General features: G+C 46.7%; 1 protein-coding gene across 1 annotated transcript in view; it reads right to left on the reverse strand.

Annotated features, from left to right (window-relative positions):
- LOC137425664 (metabotropic glutamate receptor 8) overlaps positions 1-26,841 on the reverse strand; it is a 574,551-nt gene that overhangs the window by 170,794 nt on the left and 376,916 nt on the right. Inside the window, exon 7 of the mRNA XM_078776933.1 lies at positions 5,299-5,499. Coding sequence (XP_078633059.1) covers positions 5,299-5,499 — 201 coding nt within the window. The remainder of the gene's footprint in view (positions 1-5,298; positions 5,500-26,841) is intronic.

Here is a 26,841-nt window from a genome sequence, read left to right on the forward strand (position 1 = left end):
GACTGCATGTGTATATATGATTTTGCTGACTGCCTGTGTATGTTTGGTGATATGAATTATTGTGACACATTTTGATGTTATTAACTGCCTGTACAAAATGATAACATGTATTTGATTATGCAACTTATCACGAATATAAAGACAGTATTTTGCAATTCAAAACCTTTGATTCGTGTCTTACCATTCCCCATAGCACTAATTTGATACTTTCATTGGATTCCTTGTCCCTGAAAATATAGGTTTAGTATATTTTAAAAGTTTTTAGGGTAATTAGAGGCAGAAATAGAACAAAATATGTATTTTACAGTGGCCATTTTGAAAATCCAAAAAATCCAAAATGGCCGCCATACAGGTATCTCTCCAAATGTAAACATTGATTTTTAGTTTCCTTATGCTATAACCTTTCCAAAAATGTATAGGTTTGCTAATCTACCATGATTTTGAACGAAATATAATTTATTGACATGGTGAACCTGACTATCAGGGCCGATACGATAGAGAATGAAAGCCTGGAGCTCGGTCTCATTTGTAAATCAGACCAATAAGACAGGAAGAGCGATCCAGATCCTTTGAAACTGCCTTTTGTCTCGTTGGGAAATAATTTGATTAGTTTTGTATTTAAACTGAACTCTCGGTATGGTGAAGTTCGATGCTTGGAGATCCTGAAGGCTGCGTGAGACCTTCTCTTTCCAGAGCATCTCCGCGATCGTGTACTTGGTATGTTAATAAATCTTGTTACTTCTTCTTCTTCATTGTGGTGGACTTCGATTCATTCACCGACATACACACATGCATAAACACACACACACACACACACACACAAACACACGTACACACAACACACACGTGCACACACAAACACACACATGTCCCAACTTGCTGCCCTCTGGTGGATCTGACTGAAAGACTTTCTGCATTACTGGTGATTCATTCGCAGTGAGTTTTTGAGTTCGGAGGAGCAGTCTACAGAGGAAAATCCCACCTGAGCACCTGGTGTTTGACGTCAGCATCCCATTTTAAATTCCATATGGAGTGTCGGTTTCAGGGGCGGATCCAGGAATTTCAAGACGGGGGGTGGGGGGGGGGTGCAAGAAACGATAGCGCTGAGGGTGGATAAAGGGGGGGTCTGGCGGTCCTCCCCCAGGAAATTAAAAAAAAATTGATCGTCAGAAACGGCATTTCGTGCGTTCTTGGAAGTTTCTGCAGTTCCTTGTGTTCTTCCCTGGTCCAACATTTCAGCAGATTCGCACTGCCTGCACCCTCATCCTGGATCGAAGGGGGGGGGGGGTGCGCACCCCCTGCACCCCCCCCCCTCTGGATCCGCCCCTAGGTTTGTGTAGCAATATCTTCAATTGCAGGTAAAAGTATGCATGGTCCCCTTAAGCCCTTGTCCCATATTTGTGAGACTTGTCGTCAGTACACCTTATAAAGACTAGTGGAATGATGCTTCATTTGAGGCATATTGCTCAAAGGCAATGGGGGGGGGGGGGGGGGAACAAAATGGTGGTGGTCGTAAGAATAATAAATGATGCTCCACCAAGTCATCAAATTGTGCACACAGTGCAATGTTCACGGATGTGCATTCACAGGTTGAGAATAAAATAAATAAATGAAGATTTAAAAAAAGGAATTTATTGAGCTATAAGTGTAAAATTTTCACTCAAAATTAGCGAAGACAAGGAGGAAAAGAATGTATACATATAACTTTCACAGGCTAAAGGAATACCGACACTCAATTTGTATGATTGTTTGGGATGAAACTCCCTTGTAGCAGACAACTAACAATAGGGGAAGTGGGGGGGAATCACTTGCTGAGGACGCAGCTGTGCCACTGATGCAGTGCGTCCTGTAGGTTAGAGCAGGAATTTATAATTTGTTCAAGGTACCGGCGATAGCTCACCTACTCGTCACGGAGGACACCGTGGGATCGCTACCTCCCACCAAACAATTCCGGCAGGTGGTCGACATTTAAATCCAGGCTAGACAACTCGGAGGTGAGTAACTGCTCACCTTTGCAATTTTGTGAGAAACCAAACGGATTTCAGTGACCTCACTTTGTAAATAGAGTTGGGTGATAACATTGAGAGTGTGAACAAGAGAGGAAGAGAAAGAGAGGAAGAGAGAGAGAAAGAAGAAAGAGAGAACGAGAGAGAGAAGAGAGAAGAAGAGAGAAAGAGAGAAAGAGAGAAAGAGTGAAAGAGAGAAAGAGAGAGAGAAAGAAAGAGAGAAAAGAGAGAGAGAGAAAGAGAGAGAGAGAAAGAGAAAAGAGAGAAAAGAGAGAGAGAAAGAGAGAGAGAGAAAGAGAGAGAGAGAAGGAGAGAAAGAGAGAAAGAGAGAAAGAGAGTAAGAGAGAAAGAGTGAAAGAGAGAAGGAGAGAGCATTGGTTGGAGGATCCACTCTGAATCTGGTGGGGTCAGTGTTAAGACCTCTGACCGAGTCATACCAAACACATCAAACAAACACCAAACACCTATGTCATGAACTCGGGGTTCAGATGAGAACACCAACTCGTCAACCCGAGCCTTGTTCTCAGACCTTGCCATTTACTCTGGACCATGCTGCCTCTACTCTCTCAATTAACAATGGTTGGAGGGCCTCAATCTCAAAAAGAGATCATGGCCATCTCTCTGGACCTAAATCTTTGTTTAATTGCAGATGGTGGTTGGGAGGATCGGAAGGCCGGATGTGTGGACCATTGACAAAACTTGATCCTTGATTTCTAACATAATCAGGCCCAAATGGAGCGAGGAGGTGTTTTGCCAACATCATGGAGCACCGTGCCCTTAGCAATGCCATGTTTTCCATAGGATGCTGCAACATAGCCATCCTTTGGAGAACACTTAAGCAGGTTATTCTGTCTGTAATGCAAACCTTGGTTAGGCCTTCAGATCATAACTCTAGGAGATTTGGTCTCACGTCTCTCACCTCATGTATATCATATCTGATCCATAAGCCACTATGGCAGCTCCACTGAGGGCCCCATGAATTGACTATACGATCAGATCACTCAGGAAAGGCATTTTGCTCATAATACAAGTATTGGTTGCTCTTCACAACTGACGAAGTCCGTTCACAACCTGCAAACTGTCTAAAATGTTGAACAGTGGAGTAAGGTAATGGAGATATATTGTCTTGGGGTTGTATTTGTCTCACGTCTCTCCATCACTTTCATCTGACTATTGCTGAGATTGGAAGACAGGGCCTAATGCTTATTCAAAGTAGATCGATTGGTGGTTTTCAAATCTTCTACCGTCTCTCATCCGGTCTTGTTCCCATTACCCTTTCAGCCACCAACCCTCTCCATCTCTAGCAAGATGAACTTTTCATTCATCAAAATCTTCCTCCTCGACCTTTCAAAGTCCAGGCTTTCCTTCTTCTTCCTCTTCTCCTTCTTTTTCTTCTTCATAATGCCACCAATTATCTCCACTTTCTTGTGCGGTCAGCCAGGGGAACAGTTCTGGCAAAAGTCGTTCTGGACCCGGCTGGCCAGGGCTGATGTTCAACTGAAGGTGATTTTGATGCGAATTTGCAACTTAATCAGTATATGGAAAGGCACAGATCAGGGAGTGGGTATAAAAATATTTCAAAGGCCTTGAATACCCCTTGGAGCACAGTCAAGACAACGATTAAGAAGTGAAACGCGTATGGTACCACCAAGACCTTGCCGAGATCAGGTCGTCCCTCCAAACTGGATTACCAAGCAAGAAGGAGACTGATCAGAGAGGCCACCAAGAGGCCAATGGAAACTGAAAGAGCTACAGGCCTTTATGGCAAAAATTGTCATTGTGTGACAACAATATCCACAAGTCTGGCCTGTATGGTAGGATGGCAAATGGGAAGCCATTACTCAAAAAAGCCCACCTTGAGTCCCGTTTGAGGTATGCAAAAAAAGCACTGCAGAGATTCTGAAGCCATGTGGCAAAAAAATTTGTGATCTAATGAAACCAAGAGGGAACATTTTGACCTAATTGCAAGATATTATGTTTGGAGCAAACCCAAAACAGCACATCACCCAAAGAACACCATCCCTACTGTGAAGCATGGTGGTGGCAGCATCATGTTATGGGGATGTTTCTCATCAGCAGGTACTGGGTTAGGGTTAGTCAGGATAGAAGGGAAAATGGATGGAGCAAGATGTAGAAATATCCTAGACGACCTAGAGGAAAACGTGCTCCCCTCTGCAAGAAAGCTGAAATTGGGATGGAAGTTCACCTTTTAGCATGACAACAACCCGAAGCACACAGTCAAAGCTACACTGGAGTGGCTAAGGTACAAAAAGATAAATGTCGAGTTCCCGGTCAGAGCCCCGACCTAAATCCAATCGAAAATCTGTGACATGACTTGAAGATTATTCTCAGCACTTCCCACGTAACTTGACTGCGCTTGAACAGTTTTGGACTGAAGAATGGGCAAATATTGCCCAATCAAGGTGTGCAAAGTTCGTACAGACCTATCCTAGCAAACTCAGCTGTAATTGCTGTCAAAGGTGCTTCCACCAAGTATTAACTCAGGGGGGACACTTATCCAACCAAGATATTCTAGTTGTGTATTTTTAATTAATTTTCTGAAATTTGTAGAATTTGTTTTTCACTTGGAAGTTGTGGGTTACGATGTGTAAATAAAGGTGGAAAAATTCTGATTTAATGCAATTTAATCCCAATCCATAAGGTAACAAAAGGTGAAAATTTTCTAAAGGGGGTGTGGACTCTCCATGGGCACTGTAGCTCAAAGGTGTGTATGTGCATCTCCTTAAGCTATCCTTCCAGCCCTTATGTTTAGGCTTTTTAATCACTGGGATTGCTTTGCCCTATCGCATCACCTTTCTGTATCTGGCCAATCATGTTCCTACCTCCACTGCTTCAAGGTTGTCAGCTCACCGCCATCCTATGTCATCTCTCACCTGGTCTCCCATTGAAACCACTTCATATTTTGCTCTTACATGAGCCTTGCGTTTGCATAATCTTAAATGACAAATGAACATTTCCAGAAAAATGGCCAAAAAAATGAGGAGAAGCCACGAACAATGGTAGCCATTCAAAAGTGCCTGGTGGAGAATATTTTCCTTTCTCATTATTGTTGACTTCCTGATGGATCTTGCCAATATGGCTGCCTATACCCAATGGCTAAATAGGATTCATTTCCTAGAGCTGCAGCACAAAGGCCTAGTGCTTATTGAGTAATTACCTTTTTATTGCTTGTATTGCATTCTAGTTCACTCAATCGAGCAGTCATATTGCTTCATCAAACTCTCGTATTCGTTCACACAGATCCAATAACGTCCTCTCTCCGCACACTCACCGGTGAAGTTGACCTTCCGGATATACCGCAGGAGTTCTCGCCCACTCACGGGGTCCATCTTCACGCAAAGGCCCACGTAGTCCGGGCACATGTCTTGGTGCATGTTGTGCAGGGCGTGCGCCATCGCGTACACCGCGTCGATGACGAACTGCACTTTCCCTTCTTGCTCGTACGGCGAATCAAAGCCAATCTCCTCGTCTCCTGCAACGAGGACCACATGACACGGACAAGGTCAACATTCTGCCTGGAGCCGAGGAATTCACGAGTGGTGCCTCCTATCAATTATTGAAGCGCACGGGCATCACTCCGAAATGGACCGACTACGTGACCTGCCAGTTACAGTACCTGTGAGGTCCTCCAGGGTGATGTGATTAACTTTATTCAGTGTCAATTGCTTTTTGGCCTTGGTGACTTGGTTTCAGGAGTGGTGGGCCACATAATGTGCCAATTAATGTTGGTGTCTCCCCAGAGTGCGACAGGCGTGGCATTAATTAAAGGCCCCGCTCGATGCTGTACCTCGGAGTGACGTGTGAGGAACTTCTCAATATCTTCAACCCTGTCCCTTGGTCACAAATAATTATGCTACAATTTTGGTAAATGCCAAGGGAAAGTTGGCTTCCTTTTAACACACAATTCCAACTATCATAGAGTGTTCCTTATATCTACCGGGGGCTAAAATACAACTGAGACAATAAAACAACAATAAAAGTGGTAACTAGAACAGCAATTGGTAGAGTATCTACGCCAGGATGAACAGTTTACAATGTGTATCCCACTGATAGGCCAGATCTGGATTTGGCCCTGACCCAAAATGTAATCAGCTTGTTCTTGTCGCCTAGCCAACTCATCCACCTAGTTTCGTAAAATTTGGTCCACAACGAGATATTGTGCTATATACTGTATATTTATAGTTATATATATATATATATATATATATATATATATATATATATATATATATATATATATATATATATAATTTTATAAACAGGAATCAAATTCCTGCGACGGGCTAAGTGTGAAAAAATTCTGACTCAATGCGGGGCTCGAACCATGGACCTCCGTTGATAACGCGTCAACAGCCCACCATATACATCGATATATATATATCTATCTATAATTCCAGTAATCTCTGTGTGTGTGTGTGTCTGTGTGTGTGTGTGTGTGTGTGTGTGTGTGTGTGTTTGTCTGTGACCGCTGTTTCTCGACAACCACGGGTCCGATATACTTGAAACTTGCCAGGTATATTGCTGGGGACCTGAGGATGTGCCTTTTCAAGGTTTCATATTAATCGGAGAAGTAGTTACCGAGCTATGGCGATTTAGCCGTTCGCCGTTCGCTTTGGCTTTGCGAATGGACCAAACCATTCATGTAAATAGAGGGGGGTGGGGGGGGTTCTGTGGTCGTTCGCTTTGGCTTTGCGAATGGACCAAACCATTTCATGTAAATAGAGGGGGGGGGGGGTTCTGTGGTCGTTACTGCCACGCGGTTTGGAATGTTTTTCCGAACGGGCACCCACGTACGGGCACGTCCTAGTCTATCTATAATTCCAGTAATCTCTGTGTGTATGTCTGTGTGTATGTCTGTGTGTCTGTGACCGCTGTTTCTCGACAACCACGGGTCCGATATACTTTAAACTTGCCAGGTATATTGCTGGGGACCTGAGGATGTGCCTTTTCAAGGTTTCATATTAATCGGAGAAGTAGTTACCGAGCTATGTCCAAAAAACGATTCCACCAATCAGAGAGCAGCGAGCTATCACGTGTGCCGAACGTGCCGAACAGACTCTGCCTCGGACGGCACATTTGAGAGCGTATTCATTTATTTCACGTTGGCAAACTATGTTGGCGTTAAACTATGTTTTAAAACTAATTAAAACTAATTTGCGATTCTTTCGCTTTCCTGCGCGTTTGTGCACGCTATGACGATTTCTTTACCAAACTCCGCAAGCCGTTCGCTTTGGACCAAACCATTTCATGTAAATAGAGGGGGGGGGGGGGGGGATTGTCACCGTACTCGCAAGCCGTTCGCTTTGGACCAAACCATTTCATGTAAATAGAGGGGGGGGGATTGTCACTGTACTCGCAAGCCGTTCGCTTTGGACCAAACCATTTCATGTAAATAGAGGGGGGGGGGGGGGGGGATTGTCACCGTACTCGCAAGCCGTTCGCTTTGGCTTTGCGAATGGACCAAACCATTTCATGTAAATAGAGGGGGGGGATATAATTTTACATATATATATAGTACGGGCATGCCCTAGTATATATAACTGTAAGAAATAGTAGAAACTCCACAGTACGAGCAGGGCGTCTCATTTGCATTGAATAAATAATCGTTAGATTAAATAAGACGCGGACGTAGCTTCAGGACGTCGATCTTTAATTGTCGACAAGCTTTCGACCAACAAAGGTCTTCATCTTAGTAGTCCCCAAGTTCAACGGAAGTGAACCCCCCTTCCGTTGAACTTCGGGACGACTAAGAAGAAGACCTTTGTTGGTCGAAAGCTTGTCGAAAATTAAAGATCGACGTCCTGAAGCTACATCCGCGTCTGATTTAATCTCCCGATTATATATATATATATATTATATATATATATATATATATATATGTATGAAGGAGCGGCGCTCCAACGCGAGTCGAAAGAATTGACGCGACCAAAGACGGAATTCGTCCGAGTTGCTTTATTGAAACAAAACAGCTCAGGTATTCTGACCAAAGCCCGTTTATCGGGCAGCAATATATATACACATTTATGTGGGGAAGTTTGCCCGGCAAAAGCTATACCGGGCATGCCCGGGTGTCAAGGGCGAGCCTTGGAAAGGCGAGTCTGGACCTGCCCGGGCGTGTTTGGCTGCGGCCTGGCAAGTCGAGGCTGGGCGTGCCCGGGCGCTCTGGACGAGCACTGGAAAGGCGAGAGCGGGCATGCCCGGACGCTCTGGGCGAGCCCTGGAAAGGCGATAGCGGGCATGCCCGGACGCTCTGGGCGAGCCCTGGAAAGGCGATAGCGGGCATGCCCGGACGCTCTGGGCGAGCCCTGGAAAGGCGAGAGCGGGCATGCCCGGACGCTCTGGGCGAGCCTTGGAAAAGCGAGAGCGGGCGTGCCCGGGAGGTTCGGGCGTGCCCGGGAACAGTGAGTCCGGGCATGCCCGGGAGAGGCGCGTCTGGCCGTGTTCTGGCCGGTGCAAGGCGATTGTGTGCATCCAGCGGTAACCGCTACACACGCCCCTCCAGAATCGACCGGCACCGGCAGGGTCAATTTAAGGGGGGTCCGGATGACCCGGCCGAAGCGACCCCTGGAGGGTCGTGGGGAGGGGTCCGACGTGGTGGTGGGTGGTCGAGCGGGGGGAACTGTGGACGGGGGGCGGCCTCGCCGCGGAGGAAGGGCCAACCGTGGTGGTCGGTCGACGTCCATGTGCGCCGGTTTGAGGCGGTCCACAGAGATCCGGTCCGACCGGCCGCCAACGTCGACGACAAAGGACTTGTCGCCCCATCGCAGGACCCGGAAGGGCCCGTCGTACGGCGGCCGGAGTGGCCCCCGGTGCGCGTCATGACGCACAAAGACGTACTCCGCTGTGCGAAGCGCCGGGGGGACGTAGGACTGGGGGCCACCGTGGCGGGACGTTGGCACGGGGGCAAATCGGCGGGCGGCCTCCTGGAGGTCCGAGCGCTGGTGTGCGGCGGACCAGGGACTGGTAGCGTCGGGCACGAACTCGCCCGGGACGCGGAGCGGCTGGCCGTAGACGAGCTCGACGGCGGACGCCCGGAGGTCCTCCTTGGGGGCCGTGCGGAGGCCCAAAAGGACCCACGGCAGCCGGTCGGTCCAACCGTCGTCCTGAAGGCCGGCCATGAGTGCGGCCTTCATGGAGCAGTGAAACCGCTCGCACAACCCGTTGGCTTGGGGGTGGTAGGCCGTGGTGCGGTGCAGCGTGACCCCCAACGAGCAGGCGACCGCGCCCCAAAGTTCGGACGTGAACTGTGGGCCGCGGTCGGACGAGATGTCCGCCGGTGCGCCGAAGCGCGTGACCCAGGTGGCGATGAACGCCTGCGCCACGTCGGCGGTGGTGGTGGAGGTGAGGGGCACGGCCTCCGGCCACCTGGTGGTCCTGTCCACCATGGTGAGCAGGTGGGTGAACCCCCGCGATGGGGGCAGGGGACCCTCCAGGTCCACGTGGACGTGGTCGAAACGCCGTGCAGGCACGGTGAAAGGTGCCAGCGGGGCCTGGGTGTGGCGGTGGACCTTGGCCCGCTAGCAGGCCGTGCAGGCGTTGGCCCAGTCGCGGACGTTCCGTCGAAGCCCGTGCCAGACGAAACGCACCGACACCAGCTTCTGAGAAGCTTTCCGGCCCGGGTGAGAAAGGCCGTGGATGGAGGCGAAGATGCGGCGCTGCCAGGAAACGGGCACGATGGGGCGAGACTGGCCCTGGGAGACGTCGCAGAGCAGGACGGTGCCCGCGAAGGGGATGTCGGCCAGGCGGAGGCCCGTGTCCGCCGCCCGGAGGGCCTGCACCGAGGTGTCGGTGGTCTGGTCGGCCGCCATGAGCGCGAAGTCCACGCCGAGGTGGACCGCGTTCGCGCTGGCCCGAGAAAGACAGTCGGCCACAGCGTTGTCTTTGCCGGCGACGTGCCGGATGTCCGTGGTGAATTCCGACACGGCGGAGAGGTGGCGCTGCTGGCGGGCCGACCACGGCTCCGTGACTTTGGCCATTGCGTAGACCAACGGCTTGTGGTCGACGAAAGCCGTGAACGGGCGGCCCTCCAGGAGGTGTCGGAAATGGCGAACGGCCAGGAATAGACCGAGCAGCTCGCGGTCGAACGTGCTGTATTTTAACTCGTTCGGCCGGAGCTGCCGGCTGAAAAAAGCGAGTGGCTGCCAAACCCCGTCCACCCATTGTTCATGGACGGCGCCCACTACGGAGTTGGAGGCGTCCGTAGTGAGGGCGATGGGCGCGTTGAGCACCGGGTGAGCCAGCAGCGTTGCGTCGACGAGGGCCCGTTTTGCGCTCGCGAAGGCCGCATCCATGGCCGCGGACCAAACGATGTCATGCTTGGCCGGCTTGCCGCGGAGGGCCTCGTAAAGGGGCCGCATGAGCTGAGCAGCGCGGGGCACGAATCAGTGATAAAAATTCACCATGCCGAGGAACTCTTGTAGGGCCTTGATGGAACGGGGACGCGGGAACGTGGTGATGGCCTCGACCTTGGTCGGCAGCGGCACGGCCCCGGTCTTGGTGATGCGGTGGCCCAAAAAGTCAACGGTCGTCGTGCCGAAGTGGCATTTGGCCGGGTTGACAATTAAGCCGTGCTCGCTGAGGCGACTGAACAGTGTTCGGAGGTGGAGGAGGTGCTCGGCGCGGGACGTGCTGGCGACGAGGATGTCGTCCAGATAGAAGAAAAGAAATGGCAGGTCGCGCAGCACGCCGTCCATTAAGCGCTGGAACGCCTGGGCCGCGTTCTTGAGGCCAAACGGCATCCTCAAAAATTCGAACAGGCCGAACGGCGTGATGACGGCCGTCTTCGGGACGTCGGCCGCCCGGACAGGTACCTGGTGGTATCCCCGTATCAGGTCAATTTTGGAAAATATGACCCGTCCCGCCAAACGGGCGGAAAAGTCCTGGATGTGCGGGATCGGGTACCTGTCGGGGGTGGTAGCGTCGTTGAGGCGGCGGTAGTCGCCACACGGGCGCCATCCGCCCCCCGGCTTTGGCACGATGTGCAGTGGTGAGGCCCACGCGCTATTGGAGCGCCGCACGATGCCGAGGTGCTCCAACGCGTCGAACTCGGCCTTTGCCACGGCGAGCTTGGCCGGGTCGAGGCGGCAGGCCCTGGCGTAGACTGGCGGGCCCGTAGTGGGTATGTGGTGCTCGATCCCATGCCGCACTGCGACGGCCGAAAACGTCGGTCGTGTGAGGGCCGGGAATTCCGCGAGCAGGCGAGCGAACTCGTTCGCCGTCGGGAGGGCGCACGCCAGTTCGGTCGGCGTGGAGCTGCTCATCGTGCACGCCAGGGAGCTGAAGGTCTCGGCGTTGACAAGGCGACGACGTTTGACGTCGACCAGCAGCCCGTGCGCACAGAGGAAGTCGGCGCCCAGCAAAGCCATGGGGACGCAGGCGGTCACAAAGGTCCACTGAAAGCGCTGGCTGCCGAAGCAGAGGGTGACGTTGCGCGGGCCGAAAGTGCGTATGGCCGAGCCATTAGCAGCGACCAAAGAGGGGCCACAAACGGCGTCCCGGCTGTCCTGCTTGGAGGCGGGTATGACGCTCAGTTGGGCGCCGGTGTCACAAAGGAAACGCCGCCCGGACGCTTTGTCCCGAATGAAAAGCAAGTTGCCCGAGTGGCCGGCGCTCATGGCTGGGAATGAACGCCGGCCCGGCCGTTTCCCGACTTGCCGAAAGTGCACGGGGGTCGGCACGTCCAAGCCTTGTGTCCGAACCTGGTGTGGTAAGAACACCACGCCTGGTCAGGTGGAGGCCCCGGCCGTCGTGTCGTAAGCGGTCGGTGCGGCGTGGCGGCCACCAGTTTCACCGGCAGTTCGGCCTCCAACCGCGCAGGGCGCTTGGGCGTCGTGGGCGTCGCCTCGGACGGCGGCAGGCTCCAGGTAGCCGCGCCGATGTGTAGGCCCGCCGAGGAGATCTTATCGGCTTCCCTGGCGAGGGCACGGGGATCGGTGATCGACGTGCCAGCCAGGGCGAGGCGTACCGGGTGAGGCAGCTGGCGAAGGAACAACTCGCGGAACAGAAAATCCGGAGAGTGCTCACCGAGCAACGAGAGCATATAGTCCATGCGCTCGGACGGGCGCGTGTCGCCGAGCTCGGGCAGGTCGAGCAGGCGCCGTGCGCGTGCCGCCGGTGAGAGGGCGAAAGCGTCGAGGAGGAGCGTCTTCAGCGCATCATACTTGTCGGCAGCCGGCGGGTGCTCGAGGAGGCTCAGGGCGCGGGCCGCGGTGGCGGAACCGAGCGCTGCCACGACGTGGTGGAAGCGGGTGTCGTCCGCGGTGATGCCTCGCAGGGCGAACTGGGAGTCCGCCTGGGCAAACCAAACAGCCGCATGAGCCTCCCAGAAGGTAGGCAGTTTAAGAGTCACTGCCGTGTCCATGTCGGTAGGTCACCAGTGAAGGAGCGGCGCTCCAACGCGAGTCGAAAGAATTGACGCGACCAAAGACGGAATTCGTCCGAGTTGCTTTATTGAAACAAAACAGCTCAGGTATTCTGACCAAAGCCCGTTTATCGGGCAGCAATATATATACACATTTATGTCGGGAAGTTTGCCCGGCAAAAGCTATACCGGGCATGCCCGGGTGTCAAGGGCGAGCCTTGGAAAGGCGAGTCTGGACCTGCCCGGGCGTGTTTGGCTGTGGCCTGGCAAGTCGAGGCTGGGCGTGCCCGGGCGCTCTGGACGAGCACTGGAAAGGCGAGAGCGGGCATGCCCGGACGCTCTGGGCGAGCCCTGGAAAGGCGATAGCGGGCATGCCCGGACGCTCTGGGCGAGCCCTGGAAAGGCGATAGCGGGCATGCCCAGACGCTCTGTGCGAGCCCTGGAAAGGCGCTAGCAGGCATGCCCGGACGCTCTGGGCGAGCCCTGGAAAGGCGAGAGCGGGCATGCCCGGGAAAGACGAGACCGGGCGTGCCCGGGAACAGTGAGTCCGGGCATGCCCGGGAGAGGCGCGTCTGGTCGTGTTCTGGCCGGTGCAAGGCGATTGTGTGCATCCAGCGGTAACCGCTACATATATATATATATATATATATATATATATATATATATATATATATATATATATATATATATACATACATATATATATATTCGTATCCAGTTCGAAATCAGGATATTTACCGAGGACGAATCAATTAGTTCTTCTCACACACCCAACCTATCCACCAAGTTTCATCCGAATCCATCCATAACTTGTTGAGATATCCTGCTCACGGACAAACAAACGAGGAAGATGTCGCGCAGAGCACGATAATTGCAAAATACACCCCTTCACCCCAAAAAACAAGTTGCCATGGATACATCAAATTGCCCATTTCATTATGATTTAAATTGTCGATCTTAATCAAAATTTGGTTCAATCCGATGAAAATTGATTATGTTTTAGATGAAAATTGATGATTTAAGAAGTTGTGACGTTGAGTTGACCTTTGACCTTTTGGCCTCGACACAGTTGATTTCCCAATTCAGTGACTCAATATGCAAATGCTGTTCAACCTTCATGGCAATGATGAAAAAATGACGATTTTAGGAATTTGACCGCAAGATGACCTTTGACCTCAAAATCAATAGGCTTCTCAGTTGTGACTACCTCTTCAACTTAGTCAAGTTTCATGACGATCGGTTCAGAATTGTGACCTGTAAACGATTGACAGACAGACAGAATAACGCACAAGACAAACCAATATACTTGACAAATCTTAGATTTTGCAAATAACAGACAGACAGAAAACAGACAGACAGACAAACAGGTGAAAAATAACCTCCGTCCGCTTTCTGTGGCAGAGATGTTGACAGGCATTGATATTATCACAATTAATTATTTATAGATGTTGAAACAAAGCTCTCAATGGAGTTAAAGGACTCGAGAAAACTTCATAATCAGAGATGTTTTTTGCACGACTATTGTGAGCAAACCACCATCACCACTCCCCGTATCATCACGTGTGATTCATGACAGTTGGTAATTCTGATTTGTCATCCAATGATCACAGACTTTTGGTATGGACAATGCTCAGGTCTGTTCTGCGGTACGTTTGCTCAATGGACCACAAAGAGAGCTTAGGGTAGATTTACTTCTCTTTTTCCAACATGTAAGCCAAGGTAGTAGCGCAGACGCACATCCTGTTAGTTAGTGAGGACCTTGCGCAGGTAAATCACAACACGACTGAATCATATGATAGTTAGGTTCTTCCAATTGACTTGACGGAATGAGAAAGAATTTTTCTTTATTAACTTATCATGAAATCCTGATTGCTGATCCTGATTGCATGAAATCCTGATCTAAAGTGAGGCTCCTGGAATAAGGAGCTTGTTACGCAAATTGCTTTTGCAAAAAATAAGGCCAGCCAAAAGCCCCCCATTCCGAGCTCCCCCCGACAGCATCCATATGGCGGGGGCGCAACACACAGACATCCATCTGCTTTATGAGTTGATGTAAAACACAAAATGGTCACACAGGAATATTTCTGGGGCTTCTTTCAAGCACAGCCAACTTGATATTGTACGAAAATGCAAATACGATATATCTCAAAATATTCCAGAAAATGCCAATGTTTTAACTCCATGTAGATATTAAATTTCATGGTATTGATAAATCGATAGACCGGATCTGCATCCGGACCTCAACCAAAATCGAATCGGCTTGTTCTTGTCACCCACCCAGCCCATCCACCTAGTTTGGTTCGAATTTGTCCACAACCTTTGGAGATATCGTGCTACATATCCTTTTTGGCCATATTACTCAATGGTAAAGAATCACTTCTTCTTGTATCCGGATACGAAAAAATAGAATGATCGTATCCAGATGCTGATCTTCACCAAAATGGAATAAATTAGTCCCTGTCCCACACACAACCTGTCCATAAGGTTTCGACCGATTCCGTTCATAACTTTTTGAGATATCCTGCTCAGAGACAAACAGACAAACGAACAGACAAACAAACAGACAAACAGACAGACAAACAAACAAACAAACAGACAAACAAACAAACAGACAGACAAACAGGGGTGAAAGCATAACGTCTGCCCACCTTAGATGGGGGAAGTAATGATTGGAATGAACAAACAGGAATGCAGACAAGAGAGGAGGGGAGGAAACTCAGTAATCTACAATTAAGAGTGCTAGGCTAGGTATGGTCAATGGGTGCAAAAAAGATTATGCGCATCGATGGGGGATAACATGAGATGGCGGTGCAATGCTCGAACTCCAAGAAGGAAGAGTGGGAAAGACCGACCTCTGGAAGGTGGATCCATAGAAGTGAGAAAAGACTGACAAAAGAGTTGAGTTGTGCAATCAGCCTGGAACCAAGCAGCAGTTATTTGAGGAACGCAAATACATCCTGATGTTGTACATATTGAAAATGAAACTGCAATTCCGTGGACGTCTCCACGTCCGTGTGCCATTTTGAATGCCTCATGTAATTTCGCCGCACACATAAGCTCATAAACTTAACCACTCGGGTAATGAATATAACTTCCAAAGACGCCTCGATTTTTAAGGATTTACAATGTTAATGAATGAAAGAACGAATGACAAAACGAATTCATAACACCAAAAATAAGTTGTGGTTCTTCGGCAGGTCCTTGCGGAGCTGTTGTCACAGCGCGCCTCCATCTGCATGGATTCTCATACCCGTGATTTGCTTCTCCAATTTCAACACTTCTAGCAGTTAAATCTCATCACATTATAACCAACGAATCATAATTGGTCTTTCCTGCTCAATCCCAGTGGACTTGAGCAGGAGCCAGGAACATACAATTGGCAATTTGTCCCCACATACACACCACGTGTCACCAAATCTCCAGATTGGTGTTTTACAACTAAGCTTGTAAGTTGGTCAACTATGACCTGGACTTATGTTTGAAGCTATAAACTTGTCGGTGAAATTGACCGGAAATCACCACCATACAGTTCAGCCAGTGATTTGTAAATTTCTACAGATGTGACGTTTTAATTGACCAGAAAATTCGCAATTATTCGCCCTGTCCACCCTCTTTGTTATCTCAGTTGCCGCCATCTTGATTAGGGAGTTCTCGTTCTCAACACAATGAAGACAAATCTCATTAAAAATGATGCATCTGCATACATTGCTCTGCTTCTTGGAAATAAAAATCCGGGTCAAATTGGAATTGCCCTCGTATATGTACAGTCACGTGAAAAAGCAAGTACACCCCATGTAAAGTTTTGACTTTTTCAACATACAGCTATTTGATCTTCATTTCAACAATATTGATAGATAAAGGTGATATAATATAACAAATATCATGAAACATTTACATTTTGTAGTCCATTGTATAATTTAAATAAACATAAATGCAAATTTTGCATGTGGAAAAAGTAAGTGCACCCTTGGCTCTAATAGGTGGTATTGCCCCTTTTGGCAGAAACAACCTCAAGTAGGCGTTTCTTATAACTGTCTACCAGTCTCTACATCGACTGGGAGAAATTTTTTCCCACTCCTCCCTGCAGAATTCTTACAGCTGTGTGATGTTTGAGGGGTTTCTTGCATGCACAGCTCGTTTCAAATCCCCCCACAACATCTCGATGGGATTTAGATCCGGGCTTTGACTTGGCCATTCCAGTACCCTCCATTTCTTTCTTTTCTGCCATTCCCTGGTGAATTTACTCGTATGTTTAGGGTCACTGTCATGTTGCAAGGTCCACCTTCGGTTGAGCTTCAACTCTCCGACAGACGGCCTCACATTATCCTCAAGCACCCTCGGGTACCATGAAGAATTCATGGTGGATTCTATGATGGTGAGCTGCCCAGGCCCTGATGCAGCAAAGCTGCCCCAAACCATAATATTTCCACCACCATGCTTTACAGTTGGTATCAGGTTCTTGTGGACAAATGCTGTCTTTGGTTTTCGCCAAACATGTCTTCTGGTATTGTGGCCAAATAGCTCTGCCTTTGACTCATCTGTCCAGAGCACATTTTTCCAGAAGTGCTGGTCTTTGCCTTCTTCTGGTTCTGGTCTCAGAAGTGCTGGTTCATTGGCAAACTTTAGTCTTGCCCTGATGTTCTTTCTGGACAGCAAAGGTTTCCTCCTGGCACACCTCCCATGTAGATAAAATTTGTGCAGCCTCTTTCTAATGGTAGACTCGTGCACTTTGACATCAACAGTGGCAAGAGCTACCTGTAGGTCATGTGATGACATTCTGGGGTTCTTAGAGACTTCTTTCAGCATCTTGCGGTCTGCTCTCAGGCTGAACTTGCTGGGGCGGCCTGGCCTGAACAAGTTGGCAGTTGCTTGGAATCTTCTCCACTTGTAGATGATCTTCCGGATAGTCGAATGATTGATTTCAAATTGTTTGGAGATCTTTTTAAATCCCTTCCCAGACTCGTAGGCACCTATAACCTTCTTTCTGAAGGCCTCGGAGAGCTCTTTTGATCTTGGCAGGGTGACGCCGCACACTTCAACAACAAAGAGCAAACCAAACTAAATGTCTGAGGTTTAAATAAGACAGGTTCCTCCAAGATCCTTTCTAACGATGTTGTAATCATTTGCTCCTGAGCTGGTGCACCTGATTCTAATTTTAGATATTTGAAGTAGTGATAAATGTAGGGGTGTACTTACTTTTTCCACATGCGAACTTTGCATTTATGTTTATTTAAATTATACAATGGACAAAATGTAAATGTTTCATGATATTTGTTATATTATATCACCTTTATCTATCAATATTGTTGAAATGAAGATCAAATAGCTGTATGTTGAAATATGTTGAAAAAGTCAAAACTTTCCATGAGGTGTACTTACTTTTTCACATGACTGTATATGCAAATTTATTTGTTTTTACATATTCCTTCAACTGAAGTGGACCATTGCGCTTTTGTGGCCAGATTTTTGGTGTCTGTACTAGTTACCATAAGATACGATGGTTCACCTCTTGGAAATGGTGCAGTCCCTGTCGTGATATCCGGTACCTGTTCCTTATTGGTGATCCATTGGATTACATGTGACTTGGCTTGGATATTAAAGGAAGTTGGGCTCTGAGGCTGACATAGGCTTTTTATACATCCATTTTTGTGAAGATCCACCTAGATCGACATCCATAGATATACATGAGGTTCTCAAAGCACACAACTCTAGAGACAAGTTTGCCATTTACCCATAGTGCACCCCGTCAGGCCGAAAAGTCCCGAAAGACAATATCAAATTGGTCCAATATCCATCCTTCAGATGCCCAAACATATTACACATGTGTATTGCCGAGCACAATTGAGAGTGGATGATGACTTTGATGAGAATCAACGGTACAAGAACCCTGGACTGAGGATACACGTTGATGTTGTTATCCTGGTCCAGAAGTCAAGATTGGCCAAAGTACTGTTCAATAATCGAGTGAAGAAATCAGTGGTTCAGAACATATTACACTTGGTGACCCTGAAGATATGTTTCTTTCAGCAGATAGTCTGTCTTCGGCAGCATCAAACCTCAGTGCAATTATGGTCTTGCACATAAAAACTATGGATAATGGAAAAGTCTTCAACATGTGACCTACAACATGTATGGAAAACACTTTCACTACCGTATTTCAAATAGCTTTCAAGAGCAGTCCAGGACAAGGCAGAGCTAAGACATCGTTAAAAGAAGAACGGCACTCGGTAGACCTCCGCCAGGCTGAACAGTTAACGTTTTGTATCCACTGATAGACCGGATCAGAATTCGGACCTGAACCAAAATCTAGTCTGCCTGTTCTTGTCATCTAACCAACACATCTACCTAGTTTTGGCCTAATCGATCCACAACTTTTTGAGATATCGTGCTATATACCGTTTTGGAACTAACACTCAATGGTGAAGAATCACTTGACATTCAAAAAAAATTCTCGTATTCCGATCTTCACCAAAATCGAATAAATTCGTCCTTTTCACACACCGAACCCATGCAACAACTTTCGTCCGAATCCATCCAGAAACTTTTTCAGATATCATGCTAAATATCGTTTTTTGGCCCTATCTCTCAATGGTCAAGGATCACTTTAAAAATTATATTATCCGGATCCGGATCTTCACCAAAATCATACTAAAATATGCCATTTATGTGTCTGTCTGATGAATTTTTGACGCCAATACATTCTGTCGTTACTTATCCAATCTTAACCAAACTTGACAGGATGATGAAGGGTTACACAATGAAGGTTGTAGCGCATTCATTTGCCCCCCGAGCAAGTTTGCCCGCCATTGCCATCAATGGGGTCGCAAGTTGAGGTGTATATCAATGTTAAATTAGCTTTATTGTGGCGTATTTCCAAAGACGCTTAATAATTAAATGAATGATAATCTCATATTGTTAATGTTATTACAAAACAATATTAATACTAATAATGTCCCACTTCCCCAAGGTGTTTTTCCTGCAGTGATAACGTGTATAAATAGCTTATAGTTGTAATGGCGTTTCCGTGGGAGCAATGGCTTCTGCAGGAAGTAAAATATTATATACCACAAACATGTATGCTTAGCTTTTTAAACAGTCGCTGATGCTCTTTATAACACTAAATGAAGAAATTTGGAGGAAACCCTACATCCATGAAGTAAGGTTTACTGACAGAACTGAGCGAAGATCTACTGTACTCTATATAACCCACAAATGTTGGGATAATAACATGGCCCTTTCTGCCGCTACGGTGGCATTTTTCAGAGCAAACTTTTGAAACTCGCTCCTGCTGTTTCATACGAAACTGAAAGGGAGGAAGTTCGGGTTGTGCTCCTTTACCAAGCAGCTAGCTAGCGCTTGCCAAGCCAACCGTTCCTTAACGGTTTTGAATTGAGTGCTTGCTTGAATGCTTAAACCACTTGGCGATCTCTCCACAAGAAACTTGGTAAATGAACACACATCCAATGTTCTTGAGACCCGATCATAGATCGACTGTAATCTATATACCCCATTGACCCCAATGACCCCAATCTATATACCCCAATGACCCTTCCTGCCCCTCCGGGAGTCTGAGGGTGTACTAGTCTAACAAAATCATCATTGTCACTCACACACACAACCTGCCAACAATCCTTCTTCTGATTCCGTCCATAACCTTTTGAGATATCCTGCTCACGGACAGACAAACAAACAAGCAGGGGTGAAAACACAACCTCCGATAGTCACAATAATGCCTGTATGTAAATCCATTAGAAATATTCCTTCAGGTCAGAAAAATAACCATTATTTATATAATAGGTGTAAACACTGAGGGTTGTAAAATTGCTGCCATAGAGATTACAGTCTCAGGATATAAGATTTAACTTTTTTGTGATTCTCGCACTCGATATGAGAGCTCATCTGACAAACAGTTCTGACTGTCAAGCCAAGAGCTTCAATCAAGAAATGTATGAGAGAAAAATTTTATCTTGAAATTATTGCAATAAAATAATAGATTTCTCAGAATCACATTATAAGTTAGTGGCGGCTCTTGATGACGGATTGCCATTCTTAGTGAGAGTGTGATTCTTTAAACGGAAATTTATGGAATAATGGGTGCGGAACAGACAACTTTCCATCGATCAAAGTCTGCAACTGCTACAAGAATTGAGAAATCAGTAAAAGACCATCTTGTCGAAGGTCAATAGATTTCAGCCCTGCCAATGGTGCCTGGATCTATTTGCCACCTTCTCTCAAATTCAACTTCAGGCAGAAAACGAGGCAGGAGAAAGCAGGAATGATGCGGTCTATTAACTTACACTCAAGGAAAGAGCAATTCGTTCCCAGCTGCTGCTTTATGGCGATCCAGATTCCATCCATTACTCCATGACAAACTTGTAAAGACAAGACAAAAAGATAGCAACCAACCAGTTGGGTTGAACATCAATATCTTAGGACCAGTCGGAGCAATGTTGATGAAAAATTATTTCATGGTTCACCTGTTCGGCTCACTTTGAAAAGAGATAGCTAGATATTGAAGTCAAGTGAGCAGTGTAAGCGGCATGAAAGAGTGTCCTTCGAGGCCTCATTTTCACTTCCAATTTTTTCCCTTTGTTCCTTCGGTTGGAAACCCTATTCTAATCATGTCCTCTTCACAGGCAGACCAATAACTCAGTTGGTATTGAACCCAGCTATTTCCAAGTTTGATATTCTCTGTGAGCCGCAATACACCACCATTTCCCTTTGGGCAACCCAGTGTGACTACTTTTGGGAGATGTGTTTCTGCAGTTCTTCCGACAGTTCACGACTAATATAAAGAGAATACACAATGCCACAGTGTTCCGCTGAGGAAAAAACGAGGAGATTACAACTGTAAGAATGGCACGGCAATAGATTGCTGCTGAATTCACCTCCATATCATGCAATAGGTCCACAGGGCAAACTGTGATAAAGCACCGAGGTGCACCATGGGTAATTTTCACGACTCCCCGTGAAGCCGCAGAGTAAAGATATTTGGCTCGGCGTGAAAACGTTAAGGTTGTTGCACTCACGAGGCAGAATCATCGCCGCAGCAGCAGAAGCGTAAGGTTGTGTTGGGAAGCAGATGCAGAATTTGTATTGGTAGTGTTGGTTTATAAAAAACGAGGATAAATTGAGAAGAAAAGAGCACTGAGGTTCATGAATTGCTCAAGCATGAGGAAGTTCCTCTGTTGAATAGTTCGTTGCTCCGAGATCACTTAACTCAGAGTAAGCTCTTAGGTGATGTGCCGCCCAAGGCAAAACGGCAATTTTCATTCCCATCGAGCGGTTACCGGAAGGTTTTGCTACCGATACAACAAAGCTTTTGCTACAATGACCAGGATTTTCACCAGGTAGTGCATCCTTTCAAGTTGTGAACCCACACACACTATTTATTTTGAATGCAGTAACTTTAAACAAGTAAAGAGATGTTCATTCCTCTTTCGACTCAATTCAATTCCAAAGGCTGGCAACAGCATAGCATGGAATAAGAACCTCTCTGATCTTCAGCAAAGGCTGAAAAATGGATGCCCTGATCTGCTATTTTTACCTTCGCCACCAAAGGTGGATGGAGGTTATGTTTTCACCCCTGTCTGTCTCTCTGTTTGTTTGTGAACAGGATATCTCAAAAAGTTGTGGACAGATTTGGACAAAAACTGGTGGGCAGGTTGGTTGTGTGACAAGGACGAAATTATTAGATTTTTGTTCAGGTACAAATCCAGATCTGACCTATTAGTGCCGTGGTCCTTAACCTGGGTTTGACCGAACCCCAGGGGTTCAGTGAGCCAGTCTCAGGGGTTCGGCGGAGGTCCTCCGAAATGCATTGCAATTTGTTGTTTTTTTGTTTTTAGTTTTGTATCAATTTTGAATCTATGTGTAATTACGCTTATTATTAATATTATTATTATTTTGCTATGTATGTTACGAACGAATGGAAATGTTATTTGTAATTGTATTCCCATCCCATTCATGGTTTCTCTGGTCTGTGTTTAAGATAAGTTGTTTCACACTGACTGCAGTAAGTTGAATCAATAAGCAACTCGCTAATTATTCTGTTGATGGTGCTTACTTGCTTACTTACTTACTGGATTTTGGACTTTGCAGGTGTTCGGAAATTCCAGTGAATAGCCTCGATTAGCTTGACGTGTGCCGTGCGTCATTGGTCGCGCCTTACTTTGGAGTTACTGATTAATTGAAAAGTAAGTTGGAAATGTTTGTGGATATGCAGGGTGGGTTCAGAGTTACATTAAAGTCAAAAGTGGATGGTGTTTTATAAAATATGATTGAAATACTCAGAAAATTAGGTGGAGGTGATATAACTCCTTTGGTCGCTATTCAAAACTAACAATTCGCAGTTTTCTATGTAATATTATAATGGGATTTGAGGTGACAGAGTTGAGTCGATAATAAATCCCGTCATCGTAACTATAAGTTATGTTTTCTTCATTAACATTTCTCAGTTTTCAGAGGGGTACTGATTATATTTAAGCATGTTTCTTTTTTAATTATTTCATATAATTATTTGCACGAACTCAATTAAGATCAGTTTGTTACTTTCTCTTTTTTTTTGCAGTATGTCGAGCAAAAAAAGGAAGTAGTCGGAGGATTACGTGCGGTACGGGTTCACGTGTTTGACGGAACGGGACGGAAGTCAGCGTCCTCAATGCATGCTTTGCAATGTCAAGTTGAACAACTCCAGCCTAGTACTAGCAAAACAACGGGAACACTTCAAAAAACTGCACGGTGAGGGGCAGTACAAAGACGCAACGCTGGATGAATTCAAATTGAAGAGAGTCAGATTCGACGCAAGTGCTACCTTGCCCACTCTTGGCTTCGTTCCAATTGACAAACCGATCCTCACCGTGTCGTATGAAATTGCATACCTGATCGCAAAGCAGGGCAAACCACACACCGTTGGCGAGACACTCATCAAACCGGCTGCGTTGAAGATGGCCAACATCATGCTGGGAAAAGCTGCTGAAAACAAGTTGTCTCTCATTCCACTCTCAAATGACACAATCAGATGCAGAATCGACGACATGAGCGACGACATCCTCGCCCAGGTAGTTGCAGATTAGTCGCGAGCCTGACGAAATTCAGCCTTCAACTCGACGAGATCACCGACGTTTCGAATTTGAGCCAGCTCATCTTATTTGTGCATTATGTCAAAGGAGACGAGATCAAGGAAGACTTTCTGTTCTGCAAGCCTCTGACAACAACGACGAAGGCAGCTGACGTGAAGAAGCTTGTGGACGACTTCTTCAGAAGCAACGGCCTCTCGTGGAACATGGTGTCTGCAGTTTGCTCGGACGGAGCTCCAGCCATGCCAGGATGCAACTCCGGTTTTGGAGTGCTGGTGAAGGCCGATGCACCACACATCATCGTCACGCACTGCATCCTGCACAGACACACGCTGGCATCAAAAACCCTGCCTCCAAAACTGGCCAATGTTCTGAAAATCGTCATTGAAACTGTGAATTACATGCAAAGCCGTGCTCTGAATCATTGCATCTTCAAAGAGCTGTGCAATGAAATCGGCTCTGAATTCGAATTCCTTCTCTACCACTCTAACGTTCGATGGTTATCACGAGGGAAGGTAGTGAGCCGTGTTTTTGCCTTGCGTGTAGAATTAGCCCTGTTTTTGCGAGAACGCCAGCATTGCCATGCAACGCACTTCCAAGAGTCAGAGTTCATCCTCGCCTTGGCGTACTTGGCTGACATCTTCGATGCACTCAATCATCTCAATTGCCAGATGCAGGGCAGTGAAGTGAATGTCATCGAATCTGAAGAAAAGCTGAGCGCTTTCCGAAAGAAGTTACCGTTGTGGAGGCGGCGAACAGATAACGACAACTTCGCGAACTTTTCGCTACTGAATGAGTGCGTGAGCGGGATCGAAGATGAGTCTGAAGTTGGAGGCACTGCTGTACCGGGGGAGCTGAAGCAAGCGATTGCCACGCACTTGGATGAGCTGGGAAAGTCATTCGACGGCTACTTCCCCGACCAAGAGGAATACCCAGCATGGGGTGCGGCAGCCGTTTACTCTCGACGTTGCAACAGCAGATGTCAACGACCAATACCTCGACGACCTCATCGAACTTCAGCAGAGCCAGACTCAACAACAACTCTTCGGCACAACAACGCTTTCAATGTTTTGGTGCCGCCAAATGGAAGGGTATCCTCACAACACTAAAATTGCCCTTGAGATCCTCACGCCATTCGTTACAACGTATCTCTGCGAGCATGCGTTTTCGAAACTGGTGGACATTAAAACAAAGAAAAGGAGCAGGCTTGCATGCGAAAATGATTTGAGGGTGGCCCTTGCCAAAACAAAATCACGCATTTCCCAGATCGCCTCCCTAAAAGAAGAACAGAAAACGCATTAAGATGCAATTCTTCTTAATTTTTTGGTCAAATTTGAGGGGTTCCGTGAGTGTTCAGTGGGTTTCCGTTAGGGTTCGGCGGCTTTAAAAAGGTTAAGAACCACTGTATTAGTGGGATACAAAACGTAAACTGTTCAGCCTGGGAGAAGTATGCTCTCTACTCAGTACTGTTCTAGTTACCCTGCGCTCGCAAAGTGAAAAACAGGGTTAAGCATTCAGTTGCGTATGTGTGCCATGTGCCATGTGTCGTGTGCCGTACGTGTGTGTGCCGCACATGTCTGCATTTTAAAAATTCATTTTCTTGGCAACCGTTGGTCCGATTGACACGAAATTTTACCCAAAAAGCGCCTCGGCCTGTATAATTTTTTAATCATAATTATGACGTCACAGGTCACGTGGCACAGACGCCATCTTGGAAAAAAGTTACACCTCTATATCTCCCAAACCGCTCAATGGAAAAAATTTAAACATGGCTCATTGTCAACTACTGCCCTTGGGAAATAAGATATGTTAATGATGATGTCATCGGTGCCTTAATTATGACGTCATAATTCGACAAGTACAACGCTTGATCTGATCAGTATGAATAAAACAAAAATTCCTCTGAAAATGTTAGTCCGATGGACACGAAATTTTCAGAATATGTGTGGCTCCTGTAGAATTTTAAAATGATAATTATAACGTCATAGGTCACGTGGTACAGACGCCATCTTGGAAAAAATCGAAAAAAGTTGCACCTCTATATCTCCGAAACCGCTGCATGGAAAAAATTGAAACATGGCTCATTGTCAAGTACTGCCCTTGGGAAATAAGATATGTTAATGATGATGTTATCTGTGCCTTCGTTATGACGTCATAATTCGACACATACAACACTTATCCGATCATTGTGAATTTCTTTTCTCAGCAACTGTTGGTCTGATGGGCACGAAATTTTCACCATAGGAGCGCCTCCTCCTGTAGAATATTTTAATGATAATCATGACGTCATAGGTCATGTGGTACAGGCGCCATCTTGGAAAAACCGAAAAATGTTGCACCTCTATATCTCCAAAACCGCTGCATGGAAAAAATTGAAACGTGGCTCATTGTAAAGAACTCCATATGGGGAATAGGTGTTGTTAACGATGACGGCATTGGTGCCATAATTATGACGTCATAATTCGACAGGGACAACGCTAACCCTTACAACTCTGATCAGTTTGAAATGTATTGAGCGTGATCTATGCAACAATTATATTAGAGAATATAAATTTATGTCATCGCTCACGTGGTCTGGCAGCCATATTGGATCAAATAAAAAAATGTTCAAAAACAGAAGAGTTGGCTCGCAACAAGTTGACTGCGTTGGGTAAGTATTCTATGAATACCATCTAGTTTCAGATGTGTTCAATGCTTTGACCCTACCAAAAACACATCATTCATTGAAGTGGTGGAATAGAATATAGAGACTCTGCAACCATTACATACCACAAAACACAATGTTCCGCTGGCAAAGGCAGGGTGATTGCTTTGCTGGGAAATTCCTGGTGCCATTTGGAGTTGTTGTGAACTTGTTCAGGAGTACAAAGATCCAATCAAAACTTTATGCCGGGCCATTAAATAAACTTATTTAAGAAAAAGTTTCACAAAACAGAGAGGACCAAAGTTGTGTGCTTCACTGTAAAAACAAATAAATTGCATTTGACCTCCCACAAACCTGAGGACACAAAATTTTGGACAACCTGAGTTTGAGTCCTGTCCTGAGGACACAATAACATATCCTGAGGACACAACAATCACAGGCCATCACAAAAATTGAGTGGACTATATACCGCACTCCAACAATCCTACAGACCAAGTGTAGCTCCTTCGTACTTCCATCTCTTAAAATAAGTTCTAACAATTTTGAAGATGTAAATCCATTAAGGATACCGTTTGTAAATAGTCGAGCAAGTATGGGTTTTGTGATGGCCGAGTTGTGATAGCATAGCACAATTAATCCAAGTTGTTATGCGTTCAGATCGAGCTGAATTGGTGGCAGTATTCTATACTTGGATTCCAAGTTTTAGGATCCTAAGCCTAACTAGAATAATTA

Source organism: Myxine glutinosa, chromosome 4 (assembly GCF_964187855.1).
Source record: "Myxine glutinosa chromosome 4, kmMyxGlut1.1, whole genome shotgun sequence".
NCBI lineage: Eukaryota > Metazoa > Chordata > Myxini > Myxiniformes > Myxinidae > Myxine > Myxine glutinosa.